This window comes from Colias eurytheme, chromosome 30 (assembly GCF_061535395.1).
Source record: "Colias eurytheme isolate Ceu_HAF_F1 chromosome 30, ilColEury1 Martin Lab GWU primary, whole genome shotgun sequence".
Taxonomy (NCBI): Eukaryota; Metazoa; Arthropoda; class Insecta; order Lepidoptera; family Pieridae; genus Colias; species Colias eurytheme.
The window spans coordinates 362,197-384,358 of NC_143009.1; the positions used below are offsets into that span (position 1 = coordinate 362,197).

At 33.1% G+C, this 22,162-nt stretch overlaps 2 protein-coding genes across 5 annotated transcripts; one reads left to right on the forward strand and one right to left on the reverse strand.

The window, feature by feature from the left end:
• Nucleotides 1-1,286: 1,286 nt before the first annotated feature.
• Nucleotides 1,287-16,492, reverse strand: LOC149895646 (uncharacterized). 4 transcript variants are annotated; one of them, XR_016458446.1, is made up of 9 exons: nt 16,058-16,492; nt 7,254-7,389; nt 6,096-6,189; nt 5,146-5,938; nt 4,099-4,203; nt 3,594-3,656; nt 3,151-3,225; nt 2,412-2,486; nt 1,287-1,550 (listed from the first exon to the last, which is right to left on the reverse strand). XR_016458446.1 is itself a non-coding variant. In XM_090118666.1 (9 exons), exons 1-9 carry the CDS (start codon nt 16,266-16,268, stop codon nt 1,527-1,529), a joined length of 1,569 nt encoding a protein of 522 aa, XP_089974792.1. In that variant the 5' UTR covers nt 16,269-16,492; the 3' UTR covers nt 1,287-1,526. The 4 variants fall into 4 exon arrangements, 2 of the variants coding, with proteins under 2 accessions (XP_089974792.1, XP_089974791.1); XR_016458445.1 differs by having other exon boundaries at nt 2,412-2,505; XM_090118666.1 differs by having other exon boundaries at nt 2,412-2,491; nt 16,070-16,492.
• Nucleotides 16,493-16,981: 489 nt separating this feature from the next.
• Nucleotides 16,982-22,030, forward strand: LOC149895647 (uncharacterized). Its single transcript, XM_090118628.1, has 4 exons — nt 16,982-17,339; nt 18,849-18,973; nt 20,626-20,722; nt 20,893-22,030. Exons 1-4 carry the CDS (start codon nt 17,129-17,131, stop codon nt 21,549-21,551), a joined length of 1,092 nt encoding a protein of 363 aa, XP_089974754.1. The 5' UTR covers nt 16,982-17,128; the 3' UTR covers nt 21,552-22,030.
• Nucleotides 22,031-22,162: the final 132 nt, after the last annotated feature.

Consider the following 22,162-nt stretch of genomic DNA (forward strand, 5'->3'; position numbering starts at 1 on the left):
ATAACGTCATTAATAATGCTGTGCCAAAAATGATGTTACATATACCTTATATCTATTAATAATGGTAACTATACTTAAACGATAAAATAATTCAAGATTAACAAACAAAAAGAAAAACAAAAATATAATATATACTATTACAATGCTCGTAAACGAATAATTTTTAATCTGTGCACGATATAATATTTATTCTCTTTTGACACTGACAGCTGTCAATGTCAAATTGCCGCCAAAATATTGCACCGTTGTTTTTTGGCATAATAATAAATGGACTGAATGATAAAAGAGTTGCATACATAAAATATGAACTCTATTAAATTGCTGAATCAGAAATATGACTGTTGCATTGTTCAATGATTATAATTATTTATTTTACACACACAAATGAAAACACAAAACTCTTGAAAAATATAGTTTATCCAGTTCGTCCATATATTATTATGCCAATATAAATAAAAATTAAAAAATATACATACAATAAGTGTGTGAGAAATCATGCCGTCTCACTCTTACACATAGAAATTCGATTTGTTAGAGTGGGACATCAAATACGTTCACTTTTACATAAATAAAAACCCTTAATTTTACGCAAATAAATTTATCTCCAAATTTTTCTTAAATACTTTTAATAGTTGCCAAAATAACTTACCTAGTGACTAAAATTATGTTGTCCCTTTCTGTAACGGTGATTTTCATATGTTAGAGCGAGATAGCATGATTCTAAATAATTTTTTAATATACATAACATAGCGAAATAGAAAATAATATAAACAAAAAAAAACTATATTCATGATTTTTAAGTTATGGTCGCGGCCAGAAAGATACGACATATATTTTAAGTTTATTTCTATAATCAAATTATTAGGCCCTCGATAGACGACAAAAAATAGGAATTTCGAATTTCAAAATCGCATCACTACCGGTCTATCATTTCCGGCCGCGGCCGAACATACAAATTGATCCCAAATATATTTACAATCTATCCAACGTATAATATATCACACGAAATAAAAACTACCGTAGAGATTTGTCATTGCGAGAGATAATATAATATATTGTTAATTGATACTAGGGCGGTTGATTAAAAATAAGTTTTTGCCGATTTTTTGTAAAAAATTGCAAAAAAATATTAATTTTTACGCACAACTCGGTTGCATATTTATTGAAAATAAATAAAAAAAGACAAATATTCCGATTATTTTTCTTGCAGAAAATAAATAGATACGCTATTCGTATATTCGTATTCTGTAAAAAATAGAACAATATTTTTGTTCAACTGTACAAACACACATACTTTATGTACTTTAATTGACGTATTTTAAAGCGCGATTTCTTTAAATCAACCACCTTTGAAAACCGTTTAATTTCAAAAGTAAAAAATTAAATATATTTGTTTTTCATAATCATGATTCGAAAATCTAAATCGAAAAGCGTATAAAAAACATGATTTAAACCGGTTAAAAAAAATAATTCAACCGCCCTAATAATAATATGATAAATCTAATATATTCATAACGGAATGACTCTCATTGGAGAATTCTTGTTATATCCTGGAAAAAAAAAAACAACATTTAAAAACATTAAAAGAGCGTGTGTGCCGAGCACACGTGTGAGAAGTGAAACTTCTTTGGCAAGATTCAAAGATACCAAAATTGTCACTTTACTTCAAGACGTGACGGTATTGCCATGACGCGACCTTGAAATTTTACACTCAACGCGCCTAAAGAAGTTTCACTTCAAAAATATCTTCACTATTTCATTCATGTAAGTACAATAAAAAAAACTAGACACACAATCACGCTCAAAAAATGTCCTCATCTAAACTCTGCCTACGCGTGTATAAGGCAGAGTTTACTAATGAGCGATACAATAGACTTTGAACATTACCGCCACAAAAAAAGGTGTTAATTTCAATGAATGTTTATACAACGCCGCTCGGACATTTTTTAGACCTTTTAATAGGCGATTGTAAGTCTAGTTGTGAAATTTTAAGTTAGTTAATGTATAAACTGAAGTTTTAAATGGGATATGAATGTCTCTATTTTATTGACATTAACTAAGTCAGTTAAAAAAATCACTTATAAGAATGTGTATGTTTCTTATAACTTTATAGTAACATTCTAAAGATATAACTTTTAAAAATAATTGTTGTGTTCAGTGTGAGTTTGAGTTAGATTTATTACTCACTTCATGTCTATTTAACATGCAGTTTATTGTAATTTGAAACTGAGTGAGTTTAATGTTGAGTGTGAGTGTGAGTGTGAGTTTAATGTTGAGTGTGAGTTTGAGTTTAATGTTGAGTGTGAGTGTGAGTTTAATGTTGAGTGTGAGTTTGAGTTTAATGTTGATTGTGAGTGTGAGTGTGAGTTTAATGTTGAGTGTGAATTTGAGTTAGACTTGAGTGCACTCACCTCATATCTATGTAACGAATGCGGCACCGGGTAGTGGTTGGTGTCACTGTAGAAAAATGGCCTCTTCATTGTGTTCTGCCCTGAAAATAATCATCTATTACATGATTTTTGGCATAGCCGTTCGGTGTGTTGTGTGTTACGTGCAAACATACATAAAAATGCTATACAAAAAATATTTAGCTGTAATACGGACGGATCGACTCTATCTTATCTATACGAATCTATATTAATACAATACTATATACTAGCTCTGCTGTGCGGTTTTACCCGCATTGCTCCGCTCCTGTTGGTCTTAGGGTGATGATATATAGCCTATAGCCTTACTCGATAAATGGGCCATCTAACAGTGAAAGAATTTTTCAAATAGGATGCGTGGTTTAGTTTGAACGCGCTAATCTCATAAACTACATTTCCTATTTGAAAAATTCTTTCGGTGTTAGATAGCCCATTTATCGAGGAAGGCTATAGGCTATATATCATCACGCTAAGACCAACAGGAGCGGAGCAATGCGGGTAAAACCGCACAGCATAACTAATAGCATAAAGGCCATTTTCTTTTTCGTTGGACACAGGTAATAATGAATAAAACCAAGTTTAAAATCCGTTAAAGTTGTAGTAACAATATCTTGAAAGATATTTTTAAAGAATAGAAAAAAAATCTCATTTATTAATTTGATTTGCTTTAAAACTAAATATAAAACACAATTTATTTATTTTTATATTAAATTTGGATACTCACATAGCTGTGTGTGCGCGGCTAGCGCGTTTTGTTTGGCTATCAGCAGCTCGGGACCGGGTCTGCCGTATGCGCCATCTTTAGTAAATAAATAACAATATGTGTATACAAATTAACATTTCTAAATAGTAAAAATAGCGTGTGTGCCAAGCACACGTGTCAGAAGTGAAACTGCTGCTGCTATCAACATTCAGATACCAAAATCGTCGCCACACTCCATGACGTGACGGTATTGCCATGACGCGACCATGAAATTTTACTCTCACCGCGCATAAACAAGATTCATGTGGTAAATTATATTTTTTTCTATTTTTTGACGATTCAAAAGCGCTTCTAAACGAGATTTGAATAAATAAATGTTTGAATTTGAATCTTTATAAGTAAGTAAAACGCATTTTATTATCATTTTTCAAGGAATTTTTAACATTTTTAAAGAAAAAACTTACCATTGACATTATTTTGTTCGCCCGTGAAGTATGGACTGTTCTGCGAATGCATCATTTCGTGACCTGAAAATATAATTATTATAAAGTTATTTAAGTATTTGAATGGTGAAAAAAAATCGACAAAAATATCGAAAATTAACAATTGCCAAAAATGCCCTTCTTTTAAGCAAGACTCTATAGACCTAGTTATAACACTAAAAAAAAGTATTTTTTAACAATTATAACAAAAAATACTTATTTCACCACTCATCCATACAGTTCAAACTTGTCGAAATGTAAAACTATTTCGTACTACATATACACATTATAAAAACAAAAAAAAATAACAAAAACTCGAAATATGTACACATAAATGCGACTCAAACCCACGTATTCAATTAAAATAATATGTCATTTTAAACAATTATAGCAAAAAATACTTATTTTACCAATTATCCATTCACTTTAGCTAAAAAAAATCCCAAAAAACAATTTTTTTTCACAAAAAATCTCTAAAAACACTCACCATTATTATTAACAACGTCCGGCTCTTGTTTCACCGTTTGCGACATATCGTCGACGAGTCTCTGTTGTTCCATGAGCCTCCTTTGTTCGTCGTATAGCGTTTGACCTGTAAAAGTTTCATCGGAATTGGTACAGCCGTTTGTAGTGTGTGGTGGTGAATGCAAAATGGTAAAACTAATACATTGTTTACATACATCACGAAAGAATCATTTAGTTTACATACATAAAGAAAGATTATTTTTTTAATCTTTTTGAGACTACAAATATAACGACGCACCAGATTTGATGGTTATTTTAAATATACATAGTAAGTTTTTATATATAACTAGCGGTCCGCCCCGGATTCGCCCGTGGTACATATTTATGTTTTCTCTACATAAGAACCATCCTGGTACTTCAAGGAATATAATAAAAAAAGAATTATCGAAATCGGTCCACCCGTTCTCGAGTTATGCGCTTACCAACACATTTTGCGATTCATTTTTATATTATAGATTTATAAGGTTTTAGACAAAGCAGGCGAATCCGCGGGTGGAAAGCTAATTACATATATACTAAAATCTTCCTCGAGAACCACTCTATCCATTGCTGAAAACAGAACGAAAATCGTTCCAGTAGTACTTGATTTTAACGCGAACAGACAGACAGACGCATCGGATAACATTTGTTTATACTATGTACTGATTTGGTTTTTGCCAATCAGGCGAAAACGCGGGATCAAGCTAGTAGTATATTATTTAGTTTTTATATTTAGTTTTATAGTGACTTGACTGACCGGTTGGCTTGGTTGGTACCCTGCCTTCCAAGCCAGAGGTCGTGGGTTCGATTCCCACGAGGGGCAAATATTTGTGTGATGAACATAGATGTTTGCTCTGTGTCTGGGTGTTAATTATCTATGTATAAATATTTATTTAAAATTATATATGTAAGTTTATCAGCCATCTGGTTTCCATAACACAAGCGAAAGCTTAGTATGTGATCAGATCGTGCCGTGTGTGAAAATTGTCTTGAAATATTTATTTATTATAGTTATAATTAAATAACTTACCACCCGTCTCCTTACTCCGTTCAAACACAAATTTCTCGTCCTCATTTGGAAAATCAATCTCTCTCTTTATATGATTTTCATCAAAGAAATTTTGATTCTCGTTAGCCCTGTGTTGATCTTGCAACAATTGCAAATTCTGTTGTTGATTCCTCAACATTTCCACGCTATCCTGATAATAATAATCGTATTCGACTTTCTGGAATTCCATCCCTTTCATTCCGATGTTTTTTTGCATTCCATCCTTATTTAGTTCCAGGGTTTTGTCATAGGAATTGTTCTTTTGAAAGGTATCTTTCTCGTATTGTATGTTCTCTGTCTTTTGGTATTCTACGCATTTGTATTCCATCTTTTCCGGCTTTTGGTATTCCAAATTGTTCGGAATTTCCATTCTATCCTGCTTCTGGTATTCCAAATTCTTTTGGTATTCCAAATTTTTCTGGATTTCCAAATTTTTTTGCATTTCCATCCTCTCCGTTTTTTCGTATTCCACGTTCTTTTGATATTCGACATTCTTTTGGAATTCCATTTTATCGAAGTTTTTCCGTTCCAAAGCGTATTTTTCCGCCTCTTTGTTGTATTCCTCGTTCGTTTGCGGCATGTAATCTTTGTTGTTTTTCATGTATTCGTTCGGGTACACCTCGAATTTGTCTGTATCGAAATTGATGGGGTTTTCGTCGTCTGTTAGGGGGTCTGTTTGCATGATTGCATCTTGTTTTTTGGGTTTTTCTATATTGGACGGTGGTTGGGCTATGTTTTCCACTATTGCGTTAAGGCCTTGTAGACGGCAGGCCAGCTGAAAATTTAAGATTTTTTATTTTATTTAACAATAATTATAAACATAGAACGAGGCGGATTTGAACCCGCGTTTTTGTGATCGATTTTATGACATGACAAATAAACAAACAAACATGAAAAACTTTCGCATTTATAATATTAGTATAGATACTCACAATGGAATTCTGCGAATCGACAACGTTGGCTTTTTCCTGGCATAAAGCGAGCGGCGTCTGCGTGTGTATCATTGACGTCCATCTTTCTTTTTCACTGAAATTATTTATAAAATATATATCAATTTAATAAAGAACTAGTTATAATATTATTATTATTTAACAAATAAACTAAACAATTGAAATGAGATCAGTACAAAAAATAGATAAGGTAAGACAAATCAAACTGTATTTTTTGGGATTGTCAATTCATAAATTTCGTCTGACTGAACCGATAGACAGACATTATAGACATAATGGTGGTCCACAAAGTCGGAATTTATTTTTATTTTCCGACAATTGCCGGGGTAAATTTGGTCATTTGATTTTGTACAGCATCTGTGTCATACTATTTCAATACTGCTTTTAATCCATTATTCCGCAAAGCTGTACAAAAATAATGGAGACAAGGGGAAAAAATCTCTACCCGTACTTTCGAATTCTCATCTGCACTCAGGTGGACAGCTTACAACTTTACAAGTGACGGCATAGTGCTGAATCTTATTATTTTATGCTCTTATATCGTTCTAGATAGGTCACCTGGTGGTTCAAATGACCCATAACTTTTTCAACATGGGCCTGTGGTCTACGAGTTTTATGACTCTTTTTTACACGCTTTATATTAGCTTCACCTGTATGTTTGTAACCGACTTCTTTGGGCGCGATTTTGACCCACTTTAAACGGCCAGATTTCGTTCAAACTTTGTGGATTTATTGAGGACCGATGACAATACACTAATTTGATAAAAATTTTCTATTTTTTAGTTCGGTTTTCTATAAAAAGCGTGTTTTTTAGTTTTTTAAACTATTTTTATTATATTTGAAAGCTCCCATGTGAGCTCATTTAAATTTTGTCCACTTTGAAGCAATTTAAAGGCGATTCAATTATCAACTTAACACTAATACATCTATACCGGAATTTACAAAAAAGACTCCTAAGTCCTAACCAAAAAAGAAAGTACAACTTATTTGGCGGCCTTATCACTTATTAGTGATCTCTTCCAGGCAATCACGGGTAACAAGCAAAAAAGATCACTAGGTTTAGTTTAGTTTTATTATTGTTTGATAACAATTTACTATTATCTGTGGCATTCCCCCCTTTTGACAAGTCGGTTAACTCACCACACACTATCATCTCTCCTTGCCTCCTTGTATTTGACCGTGCGACTCTTCCTAATAACCATGACTGTGCCGTCTGGATTCAGTTTGGGCAAGTTCTGGCTTGGTACTGCGTCTTTGCTTAACGTCTTCCATTGCCCTGTAAAGAAAAATTTTCTTTATATTAATAAAAAATTTTCATATATAAAATTTTCTATATGTATATCCTACTATCCTACTAATATTATAAAGGCGAAAGTTTGTATGGATGTATGGATTTTTGTTACTCTTTCACGTAAAAACTACTGAATGGATTTGAATGAAACTTTACCACAATATAGCTTATACATCAGAATAACACATAGGATAGGTTTTATCCCGGAAATCCCACGGGAACGGGAACTATGCGGGTTTTCCTCTGAAAACGCGGGCGAAGCCGCGGGCGGAAATCTTGTAATATATATTACAAGTTTGATATTAAGCATTGAAATCTTACTAATATTATAAACTAGATTTCCGGCCGCGGCTTCGCATGTGTTTTAAAAAAACCCGCATAGTTCCCGTTCGTGGGGGATTTTGGGGATAAAACCTACCTAACTTATGTGTTCATCCATGTTACGATCTATGTGTGTGCCAATATTCATGAAAATCGGTTAAGCAGATTTTGCGTGAGGGAGTAACAAACAAACCAACTTTCGCATATTTATTCTATGTTCGCAAACTAAAATATAATGTTGCAATCTTTATGTTATGGTAGGCTTGTTTTGATTGATTGCGTCCATCTAAACAATTTTGTGATATACAAATAAAATATTCTAGCTTTGGATAACCCATTTATTGAAGGCCTTCAAATTAGTGCATACTGCATCATCTATGAACAAAACGCGGGAAAAACCACGTCTAATCTACACCCACGCGAATAAAGATGCGGGAATAGCTTGATTTATTAAATACTAGCGTTCCGCCCCGGCTTCGCCCGTGGAACATATTTACGTTTTCTCTACATGAAAACCATCCTCGTACTTCAAGGAATATAATAAAAAAAGAATTATCGAAATCAGTTCAGCCGTTCTCGAGTTATGCGCTTACCAACACATTTTGCGATTCATTTTTATATATAAAGAGAAGAAGACTAGCTATGCCCCGCGCTTCTAATGGTCTTAGCGTGATGATATATCGCCTTGCTCGGTAAATGGGCTATTTAAGACTAAAAGAAGGCTTTAAAATGAAAATCAGACCCTTAGATTCTAAGATTATCGCGTTTTATCAAACAAACAAACTTTTCAGCTTTATAATAAAAAAAATATGATTATAATTTTTTTTTATAATAAAAAAATTTGTAAATTGTATAGAATTGTTTTTTCGATTCTATCTTAGGACAAAATAATTTGAAAAAAATACATGTAAACATGATTGAAACAAAAAAAAAGCACCTAAATTATCTTATCTAACCGGGCACATTTCAAATATAAATAAACACTATCAGCTTTCTTGCAATGATGCGAAATTCTTATCAGATATATTGGTTAGTGATACATAAGACAAATACGTAATATTATTATATGCAATTGATTTCTTATCAAATGCAGGTCAGGTTTTTAAATACGTTGCGTAAGGTATACAAATATCAATACTAATATTATAAAGAGGAAAGGTTTGTATGTATGTATGTATGGTTTTCACGCATAAACTACTGGACCGATTTTGATGAAATTTGGCACAGATAATCTTTAAACCCTGAGAAAGAACATGAGGCTACCTTTTATTGTGAAATATGTACCACGGGCAAAGCCAGGGGGGGGACCGCTAGTTATAAATAATAATAATAAGCGGTTCGCCCGTGGTACATGTTTACGTTTTCTCTCCATAAGAACCATTCTAGTACTTCAAGGAATATTATTAAAAAAAAATACGAAATTGAGCCATTCTCGAGTTTTGCACTTAGCAAGACATTTGGCGATTCATTTTTTATTACACTATACTAGCTGCGCTTCGCGGTTGCACCCGCGGTGCTCCGCTCCTGTTGGACTTAGCGTGATGATAATATATGTATAGCCTATCTCAAGCCTTCCTCAATAAATGCTACTAGTTTTAAATATTTTATTATTCTAGCGAAGACAAGAAATTACCATGAACTATCCTACTAACATTATAAATGCGAAAGTTTGTGAGGATGTGTATGTGTGTGTTGTTACTCTTTCACGCAAATACTGCTGAACATATTGCAATGACATTTAGCACACATATATAGAGGGTAACTTGGATTAACACATAGGATAGGGTTTATCCCGGAAATCCCACGGGAACGGGAACTATGCGGGTTTTCCTTGAAAACGCGGGCGAAGCCGCGGATGGAAAGCTATTGTATAATTTGAGTCCTATTTGTCACTTTACAAAAATTAGCACCAACAAGATTTTATTTATATTGTGTGGAAATATCCAAAATTTTGAACTTACATTTAACATGTTGTTGTTGTGCTATATATTATGGTGAAATAACAAGTTTTTTTTTGTTTTTGTTTTTGTTATTTGAACTACTAACAGGTTACTATAACAGGATATGAAAAATATCAAATTTGCATTACCTACTTAGTACTACTATTGATCACCTCCTTGGTACAGTGATTGACGCGTGAGCGTAACAGCGAGAGGTCCTGGGTTCGATTCCCAGAGGAGAAAGAGAAAAAAAAAATGTCTCGGTCTGGCAGGACACAGAAGGCTGATCGCCTACTTGTCCCTAAAGAAAATCGATCAGTGAAACAGATGTATAATGCATCCGCCCCTTACCCCAACTTGGGGACATGGGACATCACTTTTTAGTACTACTTTAGAACAAATTTTAATATTTAACTCGGAATATTTACCTCAAAGCTTGTCTTGTAAAAAAAAATTTCAGAAATAGATGACAGATATATAATATTAACTGCGCTCCGCGGTTTCACCCGCATTGCTCTGCTCCTGTTAGTCTTAACGTAATGATATTGTGCCTATAACCTTCCTCAATAAATGACCCTGAAAGAATTTGTCAAATCGGACCAGTAGTTCCTGAGATTAGCTCATTCAAGCAAACAAACTCTTCAGCTTTGTAATATTAGTATAGATAGATATCTATCTATATAATGATAACTATTTCAGAATTTTCCAAATAAATATCAGATTGATTGAAATATCTTAACAATACTAAAAATAAATCAAAAGAGTTTCAATAACTAATAGCATTTTTAGACACAGATATGTAAAAAAATAAATTATCTCTAAAAGACACAAGCAAAGATCAAATTTTAGTTATTTTTTTTATAATATTAGTATAAAAAGGGAATGTGCATAAATTATGTGATGCATTTAAGAGGATTTTTCAATCTCACATGAGATTTAAAAACTTATATCATTCCATAGTCACTTAGATAATTAGAATTATATTTTAACTAGCGGTCCGCCCCGGCTTCGCCCGTGGTACATGTTTACGTTTTCTCTACATAAGAACCATCCTCGTAATTCAAGGAATATAATAAAAAAAGAATTATCGAAATCGGTTCAGCCGTTCTCGAGTTATGCGCTTACCAACACATTTTGCGATTCATTTTTATATATAAGAGAAGAAGAAGAAGATGACATTTGGTATGTATCTATACTATAATATTATAATGCTGAAGAGTTTGTTTGAACGCGCTAATCTCAAGAACTACTGGTCCAATTTGAAAAATCCTTTCCATGTTGGATAGCCCATTTATCCAGGAAGGCTATAGGCTATATATCATCACGCTAAGACCAACAGAAGCGGAGCCACGTGGGTAAAACCGCGGTGCTCAGCTAGTATTTTATAAGATTGCCTTGTTTACCCTTCTCTTTGGCCTAAACATCAAACATATAATAGAAAATAACCATAAAACATTATTATACTAGCTTACCGCCCGCGTCTTCGCCCGCTTTGTCTAAAACCTAATAAATTATATACTTAAACCTTCCTCTTGAATCACTCTATCTATTAAAAAAACCGGCCAAGTGCGAGTCGGGCTCGCGCACAAAGGGTTCCGTAGCAGCAAATATAATAAATTACAGTTAAATCAACCTATCTCAAAAACTATAAGAGATACTTTGATCAAACCAAAAATCGTTGAAAGAGTTAATTAGCATGCATCACCTCTATTTTTTTTAGAATTTTATACCCCGTAGTTATAAAAATAGAGGGGGGGGACATACTTTTTACGACTTTGAGAGCTGATATCTCAAAAACCGTTCACTTTAAGAAAAATGTTTTTTAGAAAACTTTATATCATTTTAAAAGACCTTTCCATTGATACCCCACACGGGTATGTACATCGAAAAAAAAAATTTCATCCCTCAGTTACATGTATGGGGGGCCCCACCCCCAATTCTTTTTTTTACTATTTAGTGTCATATTTTTGTAGCGGTTCATACAACACATATTCCCATCAAATTTCATCACTGTAGTACTTATAGTTTCCGAGTAAATCGGCTGTGACAGACGGACAGACGGACAGACGGACAGACGGACATGACGAAACTATAAGGGTTCCGTTTTTGCCATTTTGGCTACGGAACCCTAAAAACCGCATCAAAATCCGTTGCGTAGTTTTAAAGATTTAAGCATACAAAGGGACATAGGGAAATAGGGACAGAGAAAGTGACTTTGTTTTATACTATGTAGTGAAGTCACTAAAGATTGAATATAATTGCATATACAAAGAGCTGACCTATTAAATGTGGTTTTTCCTGCATTGCACACAGAATGACATAATCTAATTTTCACTGTTATTATTATATAGCTATTGGTTTATTTTTATTTGGAACTAGCGGTCCGCCCCGGCTTCGCCCGTGATACATATTTACGTTTTCACTACATAAAAACCATCCTCGTACCTCAAGGAATATAATAAAAAAAGAATTATCGAAATCGGTTCAGCCGTTCTCGAGATATGCGCTTACCAACACATTTTGCGATTCATTTTTATATATAAGAAGATAATAGAGTAATTCCATCTAGATTTAATATTTTTATTACACTATCTATTTAATACATATCACTACAAAATAAAAACAGAAGCTTTCTCTGTCCCAATATCCCTATGTACGCTTAAATCTTGAAACCTATGCAACAGATTTTGATGCGGTTTTTTTGTTAAGGACGCTGTCACAAATCTGCGTTACTCAAATTTAGGTATCTAACGACGTAACTTTGTTCGCGGCAATATCACGCTCACGTAAACATAGCGCATTCCATTTTATAGACCATCTTCATACTTGATATTATTTTTAATTTTTGATATTATGTATTTTTATTGAAATTGATTCCAGAAGATTACTAGGAACTTTAAAAATTCATTTTGTTACTTTTATTAGTAGGTACGATCCTAATAAGTATGTTAGTATATTCAAACAACTTAAAAAAGTGTGACTATTTTACATCATTATTTCATTGAATAATAATCTATGAATTGTATACAATATCAAAGCTTTTTAAGAAATGTAGAATTATTATCATACATATGATGTTACCGGCACTGTATTAAATCCGGCATTGTATACAATTCTTAGTAAATGTATGTTATTCCGAAAAATAGTCGGAATGAAATAAATTATAGGTATTCGTCACATAACACATTACCTAGGATACTCTTAAATCTGAACTTTTCCTACGTAGCAAACACATTTGCAAGTGTGGGTAGTTTTTGGGGTAGCTATTAACCAATATGAGGTTAAAACTAAAATCCAAGATGGCGCCGACGAAAATTTTACATCTTTTCGTCATGGGTGTCATTTTCAAGGTTTTGGAGTAGCTCTTAACAAATATGAGGTCAAAACTAAAATCCAAGATGGCGCCGACGAAAATTTTACATCTTTTCGTCATGGGTGTCATTTTCATGGTTTTTGGGGTAGCTATTAACTAATATGAGGTCAAAACTAAAATCCAAGATGGCGCCGACGAAAATTTGACTTTTTTTCGTGATGGGTGTCATTTTCATGGTTTTTGGGGTAGCTATTAACGAATATGAGGTTAAAACCAAAATCCAAGATGGCGCCGACGAAAATTTGACTTTTATCGTGATGGGTGTCATTTTCATGGTTTTTGGGGTAGCTATTAACGAATATGAGGTTAAAACCAAAATCCAAGATGGCGCCGACGAAAATTTGACATCTTTTCGTCATAGGTGTAATTTTCTTAATAATAAAGAAGTAAACTAAAATAAAATAACAGATTTTCGTCGGCGCCACCTTGGATTTTATTTTTGACTTCATATTGGTTAATAGCTACCCCAAAAACCATGAAAATGACACCCATGACGAAAAGATGTAAAATTTTCGTCGGCGCCATCTTGGATTTTATTTTTGACCTCATATTGGGTAATAGCTACCCCAAAAACCATGAAAATGACACCCATGACGAAAAGATGTAAAATTTTCGTCGGCGCCATCTTGGATTTTATTTTTGACCTCATATTGGTTAATAGCTACCCCAAAAACCATGAAAATGACACCCATGACGAAAAGATGTAAAATTTTCGTCGGCGCCATCTTGGATTTTATTTTTGACCTCATATTGGTTAAAAGCTACCCCAAAAACCATGAAAATGACACCCATGACGAAAAGATGTAAAATTTTCGTCGGCGCCATCTTGGATTTTATTTTTGACCTCATATTGGTTAATAGCTACCCCAAAAACCATGAAAATGACACCCATGACGAAAAGATGTAAAATTTTCGTCGGCGCCATCTTGGATTTTATTTTTGACCTCATATTGGTTAATAGCTACCCCAAAAACCATGAAAATGACACCCATGACGAAAAGATGTAAAATTTTCGTCGGCGCCATCTTGGATTTTATTTTTGACCTCATATTAGTTAATAGCTACCCCAAAAACCATGAAAATGACACCCATGACGAAAAGATGTAAAATTTTCGTCGGCGCCATCTTGGATTTTAGTTTTGACCTCATATTAGTTAATAGCTACCCCAAAAACCATGAAAATGACACCCATGATGAAAAGATGTAAAATTTTCGTCGGCGCCATCTTGGATTTTATTTTTGACCTCATATTGGTTAATAGCTACCCCAAAAACCATGAAAATGACACCCATGACGAAAAGATGGCAAATTTTCGTCGGCGCCATTTTGGATTTAAGTTTTGTCAAATTGCTTTACCCCACCAATCCGTTCAACAACCCATAAAAAAAGAGGATCTCAGTCAACATAATTTTTAAAACATAATTTTAAATTACAAATAACTGGAATATGAAACTTATACAGTTTACTCTTATAAAGTATCAAATATTTCAAATCACGAAAACGACAGTATACGCACAATAATCTTTTTCTAATTCGTTTTTATTTTTGGGACGAGGAGCGATACACCCGTCCTTCCAAGAGCGCTTCTGAGCGCGGTCTGACGACCCGCGAGAGCAAAATGTATGAAGAAATCGACAAGTATTTTTAATTTAGCTTATAATTGAAATAAAATTTTGATTTAGATACAAAAAAATTATCACAATCTATAAAGGACTATATATCCCTCAATAATTTATAGGTAAGAAGATAGATTAGGCTTTTAATTTTCTTAAAAGTGTACCGGTTTAGACCCCATTTTTTTGCATTTTATGCGATCATTGTGCTGGGAAAATCGTATTTCAGTGACAATTTTGTATGACGTCGTACAATTTTTATAAGATGATCGTATAACTGAATATATTATCTTTAAATTAAGATATTACTTTGTTCTCACGTGTAAGTGCTTTGAGTTAAAATTGTACCGTAAAATAGCGGTTTTTGTTAAAAAACTGTTATAGCACCCTTAATAGATAAGAGTGATTGAGATTAAATGTTTTTCTTTCTTTCTTGATTTAAGAGGAAGGTTTATATGTATTATTTATTAGGTTTTAGACACAATGGGCAAAGCCGCAGGCAGAAAGCTAGTTACTTCATAAATAAGATGTTCATTACATTCTAGGTTTTACTTTAGATTCTAAATTTCTTATTAGTAACTGTGTTTTTTATTTGTTTGTTGTTCTATCACACCAAACAACTAAACTGATCATCATTATACTTTGCATATGAAATAGAACAAATGCAGGAAAAGCCATTGTAATTATATTAAAATTATAGAGTAACTAGATTTCCACGTTTTCAAAGGAAAACCCGCATAGTTCCTGTTCCCGTGGGATTTCCGGGATAAAACCTATCCTATGTGTTAATCCAAGTTACCCTCTATATGTGTGCTAAATTTCATTGTAATCGGTTCAGTAGTTTTTACGTGAAAGAGTAACAAACATCCATACATCCATACTTACAAACTTTCGCCTTTATAATAGTATTAAGATTTAATTACTTAATTGCGGCAAACTTTAATATCATTGTTCTAAAGTTATTTCATGAAAGTTAACTTTTAACAAAATATAATCACTATAAAATGTTATTATCAACTTTTCCTGTACAATAACTCAGATGGGAAATCCCCTGACAAATATATACCATTTTGCATGCAAAATTACATTTATATCTAGAAATTACTTCGAAATAAACAACATAAAACTCTTCTCTACAAGTGAATTTGTTTCTTACAATATTAATAATTACTAATTCCAATTGGAATCTATTTAAACGAAAAAAATAAGCGGAGACTAATAAAAGTCAAGCGAACAAAATTAAAGGGCGAATTTTTTATTATAAACTTGTGCAGAGCGTCGATTCAATGTCAAATATTTTGCTGTACAAAAAATGCGATTGCACATGACTCACGCTTCCTGTGCAAGTGAAAACTTATTAAAAAAACACTAAAATAAACTAACCAGACGAGGAAAAACCCAAATACCTTTATTCTTACCCATTGCAGTGACGTTATAATCGGCCTGTGTAAAATGCAAACTGCATACTTTCGAGTATTTGGTATACGGCTTTCCACGCTTCAATATTATATTCCACTTGTCTGCCATTATCGTGTCGCGGGGGAAACGGTGGAATTTCACGTTCTTCGTTTTGCCGGCGAGCGATGTACATTGTGGTACAGTACAATAATAACCCATGTCCAAACACCTTTGTTTTGATTAGCACAACCTTGCAAATAAACCTCTTCCGAACGCTGTCATACAATAAACACAAGGACTCGGTGTCCGGCGCGCCGTCAAAACATATAATTTGTGGCAAAAGTTTTCACGTTTATTAAAATCGGAATCATCACACTGCAGCCTTGAAATATTTGACATGTATTCACCTTTTTTCCCTTCCCCACTTTTTCAGAATAATGGCTGACTTTTTTCATAGATTACAGAATAAAAATTTTCACAGACTCAAATCTCATTTATCAAAATAACAAACAGATATCATTAAGTCAACATTATGGAATAGACGCAAACCTTTTTTTACCACCGCGACCGGCATCAATTTGTATGTAAATAGTATTATTTATTCTCAATTACCATAGCATTCAATCAATATTTCGTTTTTAAGCTATTGCATAGCTTCTATCGCGGGCCTTGAGCGCGGGGACCGAATCCAGAAATTCCGTAACGAAAAAACCTCACGCTCCCACTCCGACGAGCACGGAGGTGTGGCTTGAAGGCATGCTATGCTTTACCGCGGCAGTCCTCGAGTGCCACACGTCTTTTTTCAATATTATCTTTCAAAGAATCTCTAATTTTCTTCAAGTAATTTCAGGTTTTCATTTTTTATATATTGAAACTGGCAACTCTTGTTATTTTAATAATCTGTGTCAGTAAATAAAAGCGGTTTGTTTTTTTTTAATAATCATGTCGGCAGATTGTTTGTGTTTACACAAAATATTATTTATTTTTATCAAAAATACCATAATACTGTTGTAAAGTTTATTTAAAATAAAATCTAGGTATGTTATCCGGTGATTTACGAAGCTTAAGGAGATAGCACAATGCCTTATTATTGCACAGTGCCGCGATGTACGTCAATGGCAGGAAAAGCCAAAAATGTTTCTTTTCACCAGTTTCCGAGAGATGAGGCATTAGCAAAATTATGGAATGAAGTGTTGAAAAGAGGAAAACCGTATACAAAATATTCAAAAGTGTGTAGCCTACATTTTAAACCCGATGATTATACTATAACAAGTGGTCAGAAAAACAAAGGTAAATAAACATACGCACGTTGTATTTTTATGAGGATTTTTAAGTTAATTAGGTTGTAGAAAGGTTGTAGGATACAATGATTGGCATGGCGTAAAATAATTATTTATACTCTACATTCTGCTTCGATAAACTTGATCATAACAGTTTTAGAAGCAGCAGCAAGAGAAATGGCTACGTCGACTAACATTATGTTAGTACAAATGCTATGCCTATTTAACTTTAATATCTCTCACCCTAAATTGTAATTCAACAACTTATAAATAATACATATACTACTTTTCTACCTACTAACAAACTTAGTCTATTGATATTTTCAGTTTAGTATTGAGTTGTTTAACTAAATCAAATCAAACTCTCACTTACCTTTGAATTCGCTTACATAATATGCTATAATCTGACTTCGCTATACACTATAAAAGTTTTCTGTATGTTCTATATATGTTTAAATAATAATCTTCTCTATCATGTAGGTATCACAAACTCATTCAACTACAGAGAAAAATCATCAAATCAAATCAAACAGAGATAATTTTACATTTATGTATCACTACATAGTATAAAACAAAGTCGCTTTCTCTGTCCCTATGTGTGCTTAAATCTTTAAGACTACGCAACAGATTTTGATGCGGTTTTTTTTAATAGATAGAGTGATTGAAGAGGAAGGTTTTAGTATATAATTTATTACGTTTTAGACAAAGCGGGCGAAGCCGCGGGCAGAAAGCTAGTTGAATATAATTCAATTATCAATACAAAATATATGTATCAAAATTGCACATCAAACTTGTATACTGTTTGCAATATAACTAAAAACATAGCTGTTTAACTGTACAAAGCAAAAAAAAAAAAAACAATTCTTTTGGATTTGCTTCTAGTTATAACGCCACTCTCCATAGTATTGTATTAATACAATATTGTATGGAATGGAAAACAACCTTTTCTAAAAATATTAAATTCATCAAAAAGGTGGTGTTCCATCGTTACAATATTGTATTCACTGAAAAGTGTTTCATATATTGGTTGAGATGGTTGTTAATCATCTCAATAGATGGCGTGGTATGTCCCTTAGGGCTGATTTTTCAATCCTTGGTTAAAACTTATTCATTGAATAACTAATTAAACTACCATTTCAAAAATGTATTCTAATTTTCCGTATTTGACAGTTTACTGGTGACATTTTAATTTGTTCGTGTAATACTTTATTGGACGGATACATTTTAACCAAGGAATGAAAAATCGGCCCTCAGACACATAAATCTGAAAGAATAGAATAAATTCGATGCGGGTTCAAGTCCCGCCTTGCGATCGAATTTTTTCTATTCTTTATTAATTTATAAATAAGAATGCTTTTACCAGGAGATTAACAAACCCGTTTAGTTTCATGCGATACCTTTAAATTTTCATAATATTAATTAATATTTTGTGCTTTTGTCATTAATGTAGGTTGTAAAATTATCTCAGAGATATTTTTTAGTTTTACCAGTAAAATAAATTATTATTCATTATTTGCAGGTCAATGGAGAACGCTTAGAAAAGACGCAGTGCCATCACAGAATCTACCATCAGAGTCGCCCGGTGAGGAGTGGCAACGACGCAACTCAGCTACATGGCCAGCCGCTTTGAATGTTGATACTAGTGTGAGTATAATAAATGAATGAATGAAAGAAATGAATGAATGAAAAATTCTTTATTGCACACACATACAGGATTACAAAAGAAGAGCGATAAAAGTATATTATAACTAGCTGTGCTCCGCGGTTTTACCCACAGTGTTCCGCTCCTGTTGGACTTAGCGAGATGATAATATAATATAGCCTTCCTCGATGATTGGGCTATCTAACACCGAAAGTATTTTTCAAATTGGACCAGTAGTTCCTGAGATTAGCGCGTTCAACAAACAAACTCATCAGCTTTATAATATTAGTATAGATATTACTAGCTTTCCGCCCGCGGCTTCGCCCGCTTTGTCAATAACCTAATTAATTATACACAAACATTTCTCTTGAATCACTATCTATTAAAAAAACCGCATCAAAATTGCGTAGTTTTAAAGGTTTAAGCATACATAGGTTAATATAGGGACAGGGAAAGCAACTTTGTTTTATGTTATGTAGTGATTATTATAATATTATGCATTGTTAGATGTAACTTTTGATTTAATATTTTTGTGGATGAATAGTTGTCACTAGTGTTGCCGCTCGATAGTCCACTATCGATAGTCTATCGATTAACTATCGATAGTTGGGGAAAAGCAATAGTATCGATAGCACTATCGATACTATCGATAGTGTCGATACTATCGATAGTATCGATAGTCCTATAAGCGTAAATACTATCGACACATAGCAATACCATCGATAGTATCGATACTATCGAAGCTCAATATCGAACGAACTATCGATACTATCGATAGTGTCGATACTATCGAAGCTCAATATCGAACGAACTATCGATACTATCGATAGTGTCGATACTATCGATAATATCGTCCCATCGATAGTGACCTTTTTCTCGATAGTATTGCTTTATCAATAATATTATAGTGGATGACAGAGAACTAGATGTTTGGTTATAATACTTTTCAAGTTATCTATTGGCGCTTTGTACAATCCATTTTTTTTAGTTCGTTAATTCGTAATCCAATAAGCCCATTGACTGACCCATTATACAAAGAAATCGTGAACAATACTATTGCACAATTTACTACTATCGATAGCTCAAAACTATCGATAGTATCAGTACTATCGATAGTATCGATTGTAGTTGCAATATTCAGTAGCAATAGTATCGATACTATCGACAGTATCGATAGTATAGCAACTATTGGCAATCAATACTATCGATTTTATCGATACTATTGCAGTTCATCAATAGTATTCCATGATTAACGCTATCGATAGTATCGATAGTATCGATAATATCGATACTATCGATAGTGCTATCGATATTCTGACTTATTTTCAAGGTCAACTATCGATAGTCAAACTATCGATAGTTCGGCAACACTAGTTGTCACTATTTTTTTTGCGAACATGTTTAGTTGTCGAATTCTATAAAATACCGCCTTCCTTTGACTCGTGGCATTCGTACGAATCGTGCCTAGGCGCTCAGACGTTGTTTATACGACGTTCGACCCAACTACCCTCACTTTGTTAATAGTCGTTAACTTGCTGCGATTTGTTATCAACTGTCTACATTAATTAGGTAGCTGTGTAGAATCACAGTACATTTTTATTACATTTAAACTAATATTTAGCTTGTATATTTCTAAAAGCATTATAATTTATAGATGCACCATCAGATGGCGCAAGCTATCTATGTGCAGACAATGTTAGCGATGCAAGCCGCTGGCATTACAGATACCGGGATGAATACAGTCAATATGGGTGAGTATTGCATTATTGTAGAAATAACCTTTATAGAATATAAATATACAAGGAAATGGACATTTAAAACTAATCCAAGTCTAATGAATTAAGCTTTCCTCAAGCCAAAAAACAATTATAGGTATTACCATATTATCAAAATCTATAAAAAATCGATTTTTTATTTCCAGATCAACCGTCACCATCTCAAAACGACACAAGTCATGACGAAACAGACTCAAATCCATCCATACAAACAGAAAATGAACAGACAGACAGAAAAATCATACCAAATAAAGTAACATATAGATGTCACGAATGTTCCAAGTGTTTTAAAGATCCCGACGTTTTATTATTGCATCAGAGAACTCACGCGAAATCCGAAATCGCGCCTGGCAACACTGAAATGTTAAAAGCGAACCCTATACTGGCGAATTTGCTTAAAAATGACACGGAAAATGTGAACAAAAACGTTATTAGCATCGAAAATCAGATTATGTCAGCTCTAACTGAGAATATGGCCAATTATTTGCGCAATTTGACGACAATTATGACGGCTGGCAATACTGAATATGCTATAGACAAAGTGGAAAATGCAGATGACTGTCAGTTTAGAAATGACAGCAATGGAGAAGCGAATGACGTCACAGAAACCATAGACTATAAAGAAAATATCACCTCTACAAACATTGGCGTAGACGAAAGCGCGGAAAATAAAAGCGCTGACAGTTTTAGTGATAGAAATAACGATGTTGTTTATGGTACTGAAAATACTAGTTTTGCTACAGACAATATATTTAAAGGGGAAAGAATAGAAAATGGCGCAAACTGTGATAGTGAAAAGACTTAAAATTTACTTTTGTATAGAAGAAACAAAAATATTTTTGTAAGTTTTTCTTGTATTCATATGATCTTAGTAGTTTTTAATGCGCGAATATAAAACAACAAAAAATCCACTAAAATAGTCTGAAACAAAACTCTGCCCACGCGTGTATAAGGCAGAGTTTTCTAATGAGCGATACAATAAACTTTGAACTTTACTGCTACGAAATAAGGTGTTAATTTCAATGAATGTTTTATACAACGCTGCTCCGACATTTTTACAGTTAATAGGCGATTGTGAGTCGAGTTATTTAAAGTTTTAATGTTTTTAGATAATTATTACCTAATTAGTATTCGCGCAAATACGACATACCCACCTCTTAGTTATTATTTTTTTTTAATTCTTATATACTATATATAATATAAGCTACATTATATTGCTTATATAGTTATTTAGAATAAGCACTTAATTCTTAGATTCTTTTCATTTAATCGAAAAGTTTGTCCCATAATTGGGTATTTGAATAAAATTTTTTTTTGTGCTAAATGGAAAGATTATATATTAGTTTTATAACAAAACTATTTTTTTAAATTTTTTTTTGCAATAATTCAAAAGTTATTTCAAAATAAAAATTAGTC

Coding starts and splice junctions, on each gene's coding strand:
- LOC149895647 (XM_090118628.1), top strand. CDS start 17,129: ATGCCTTATTATTGCACAGTGCCGCGATGTACGTCAATGGCAGGAAAA. Junction 17,340..18,848: donor AAGTGGTCAGAAAAACAAAG/GTAAATAAACAT, acceptor CATTATTTGCAG/GTCAATGGAGAACGCTTAGA. Junction 18,974..20,625: donor CTTTGAATGTTGATACTAGT/GTGAGTATAATA, acceptor TATAATTTATAG/ATGCACCATCAGATGGCGCA.
- LOC149895646 (XM_090118665.1), bottom strand. CDS start 16,268: ATGGGTTATTATTGTACTGTACCACAATGTACATCGCTCGCCGGCAAA. Junction 3,226..3,593: donor CGAACAAAATAATGTCAATG/GTAAGTTTTTTC, acceptor TATTTACTAAAG/ATGGCGCATACGGCAGACCC. Junction 1,551..2,411: donor ATTCGTTACATAGATATGAG/GTGAGTGCACTC, acceptor TTTTTTTTCCAG/GATATAACAAGAATTCTCCA.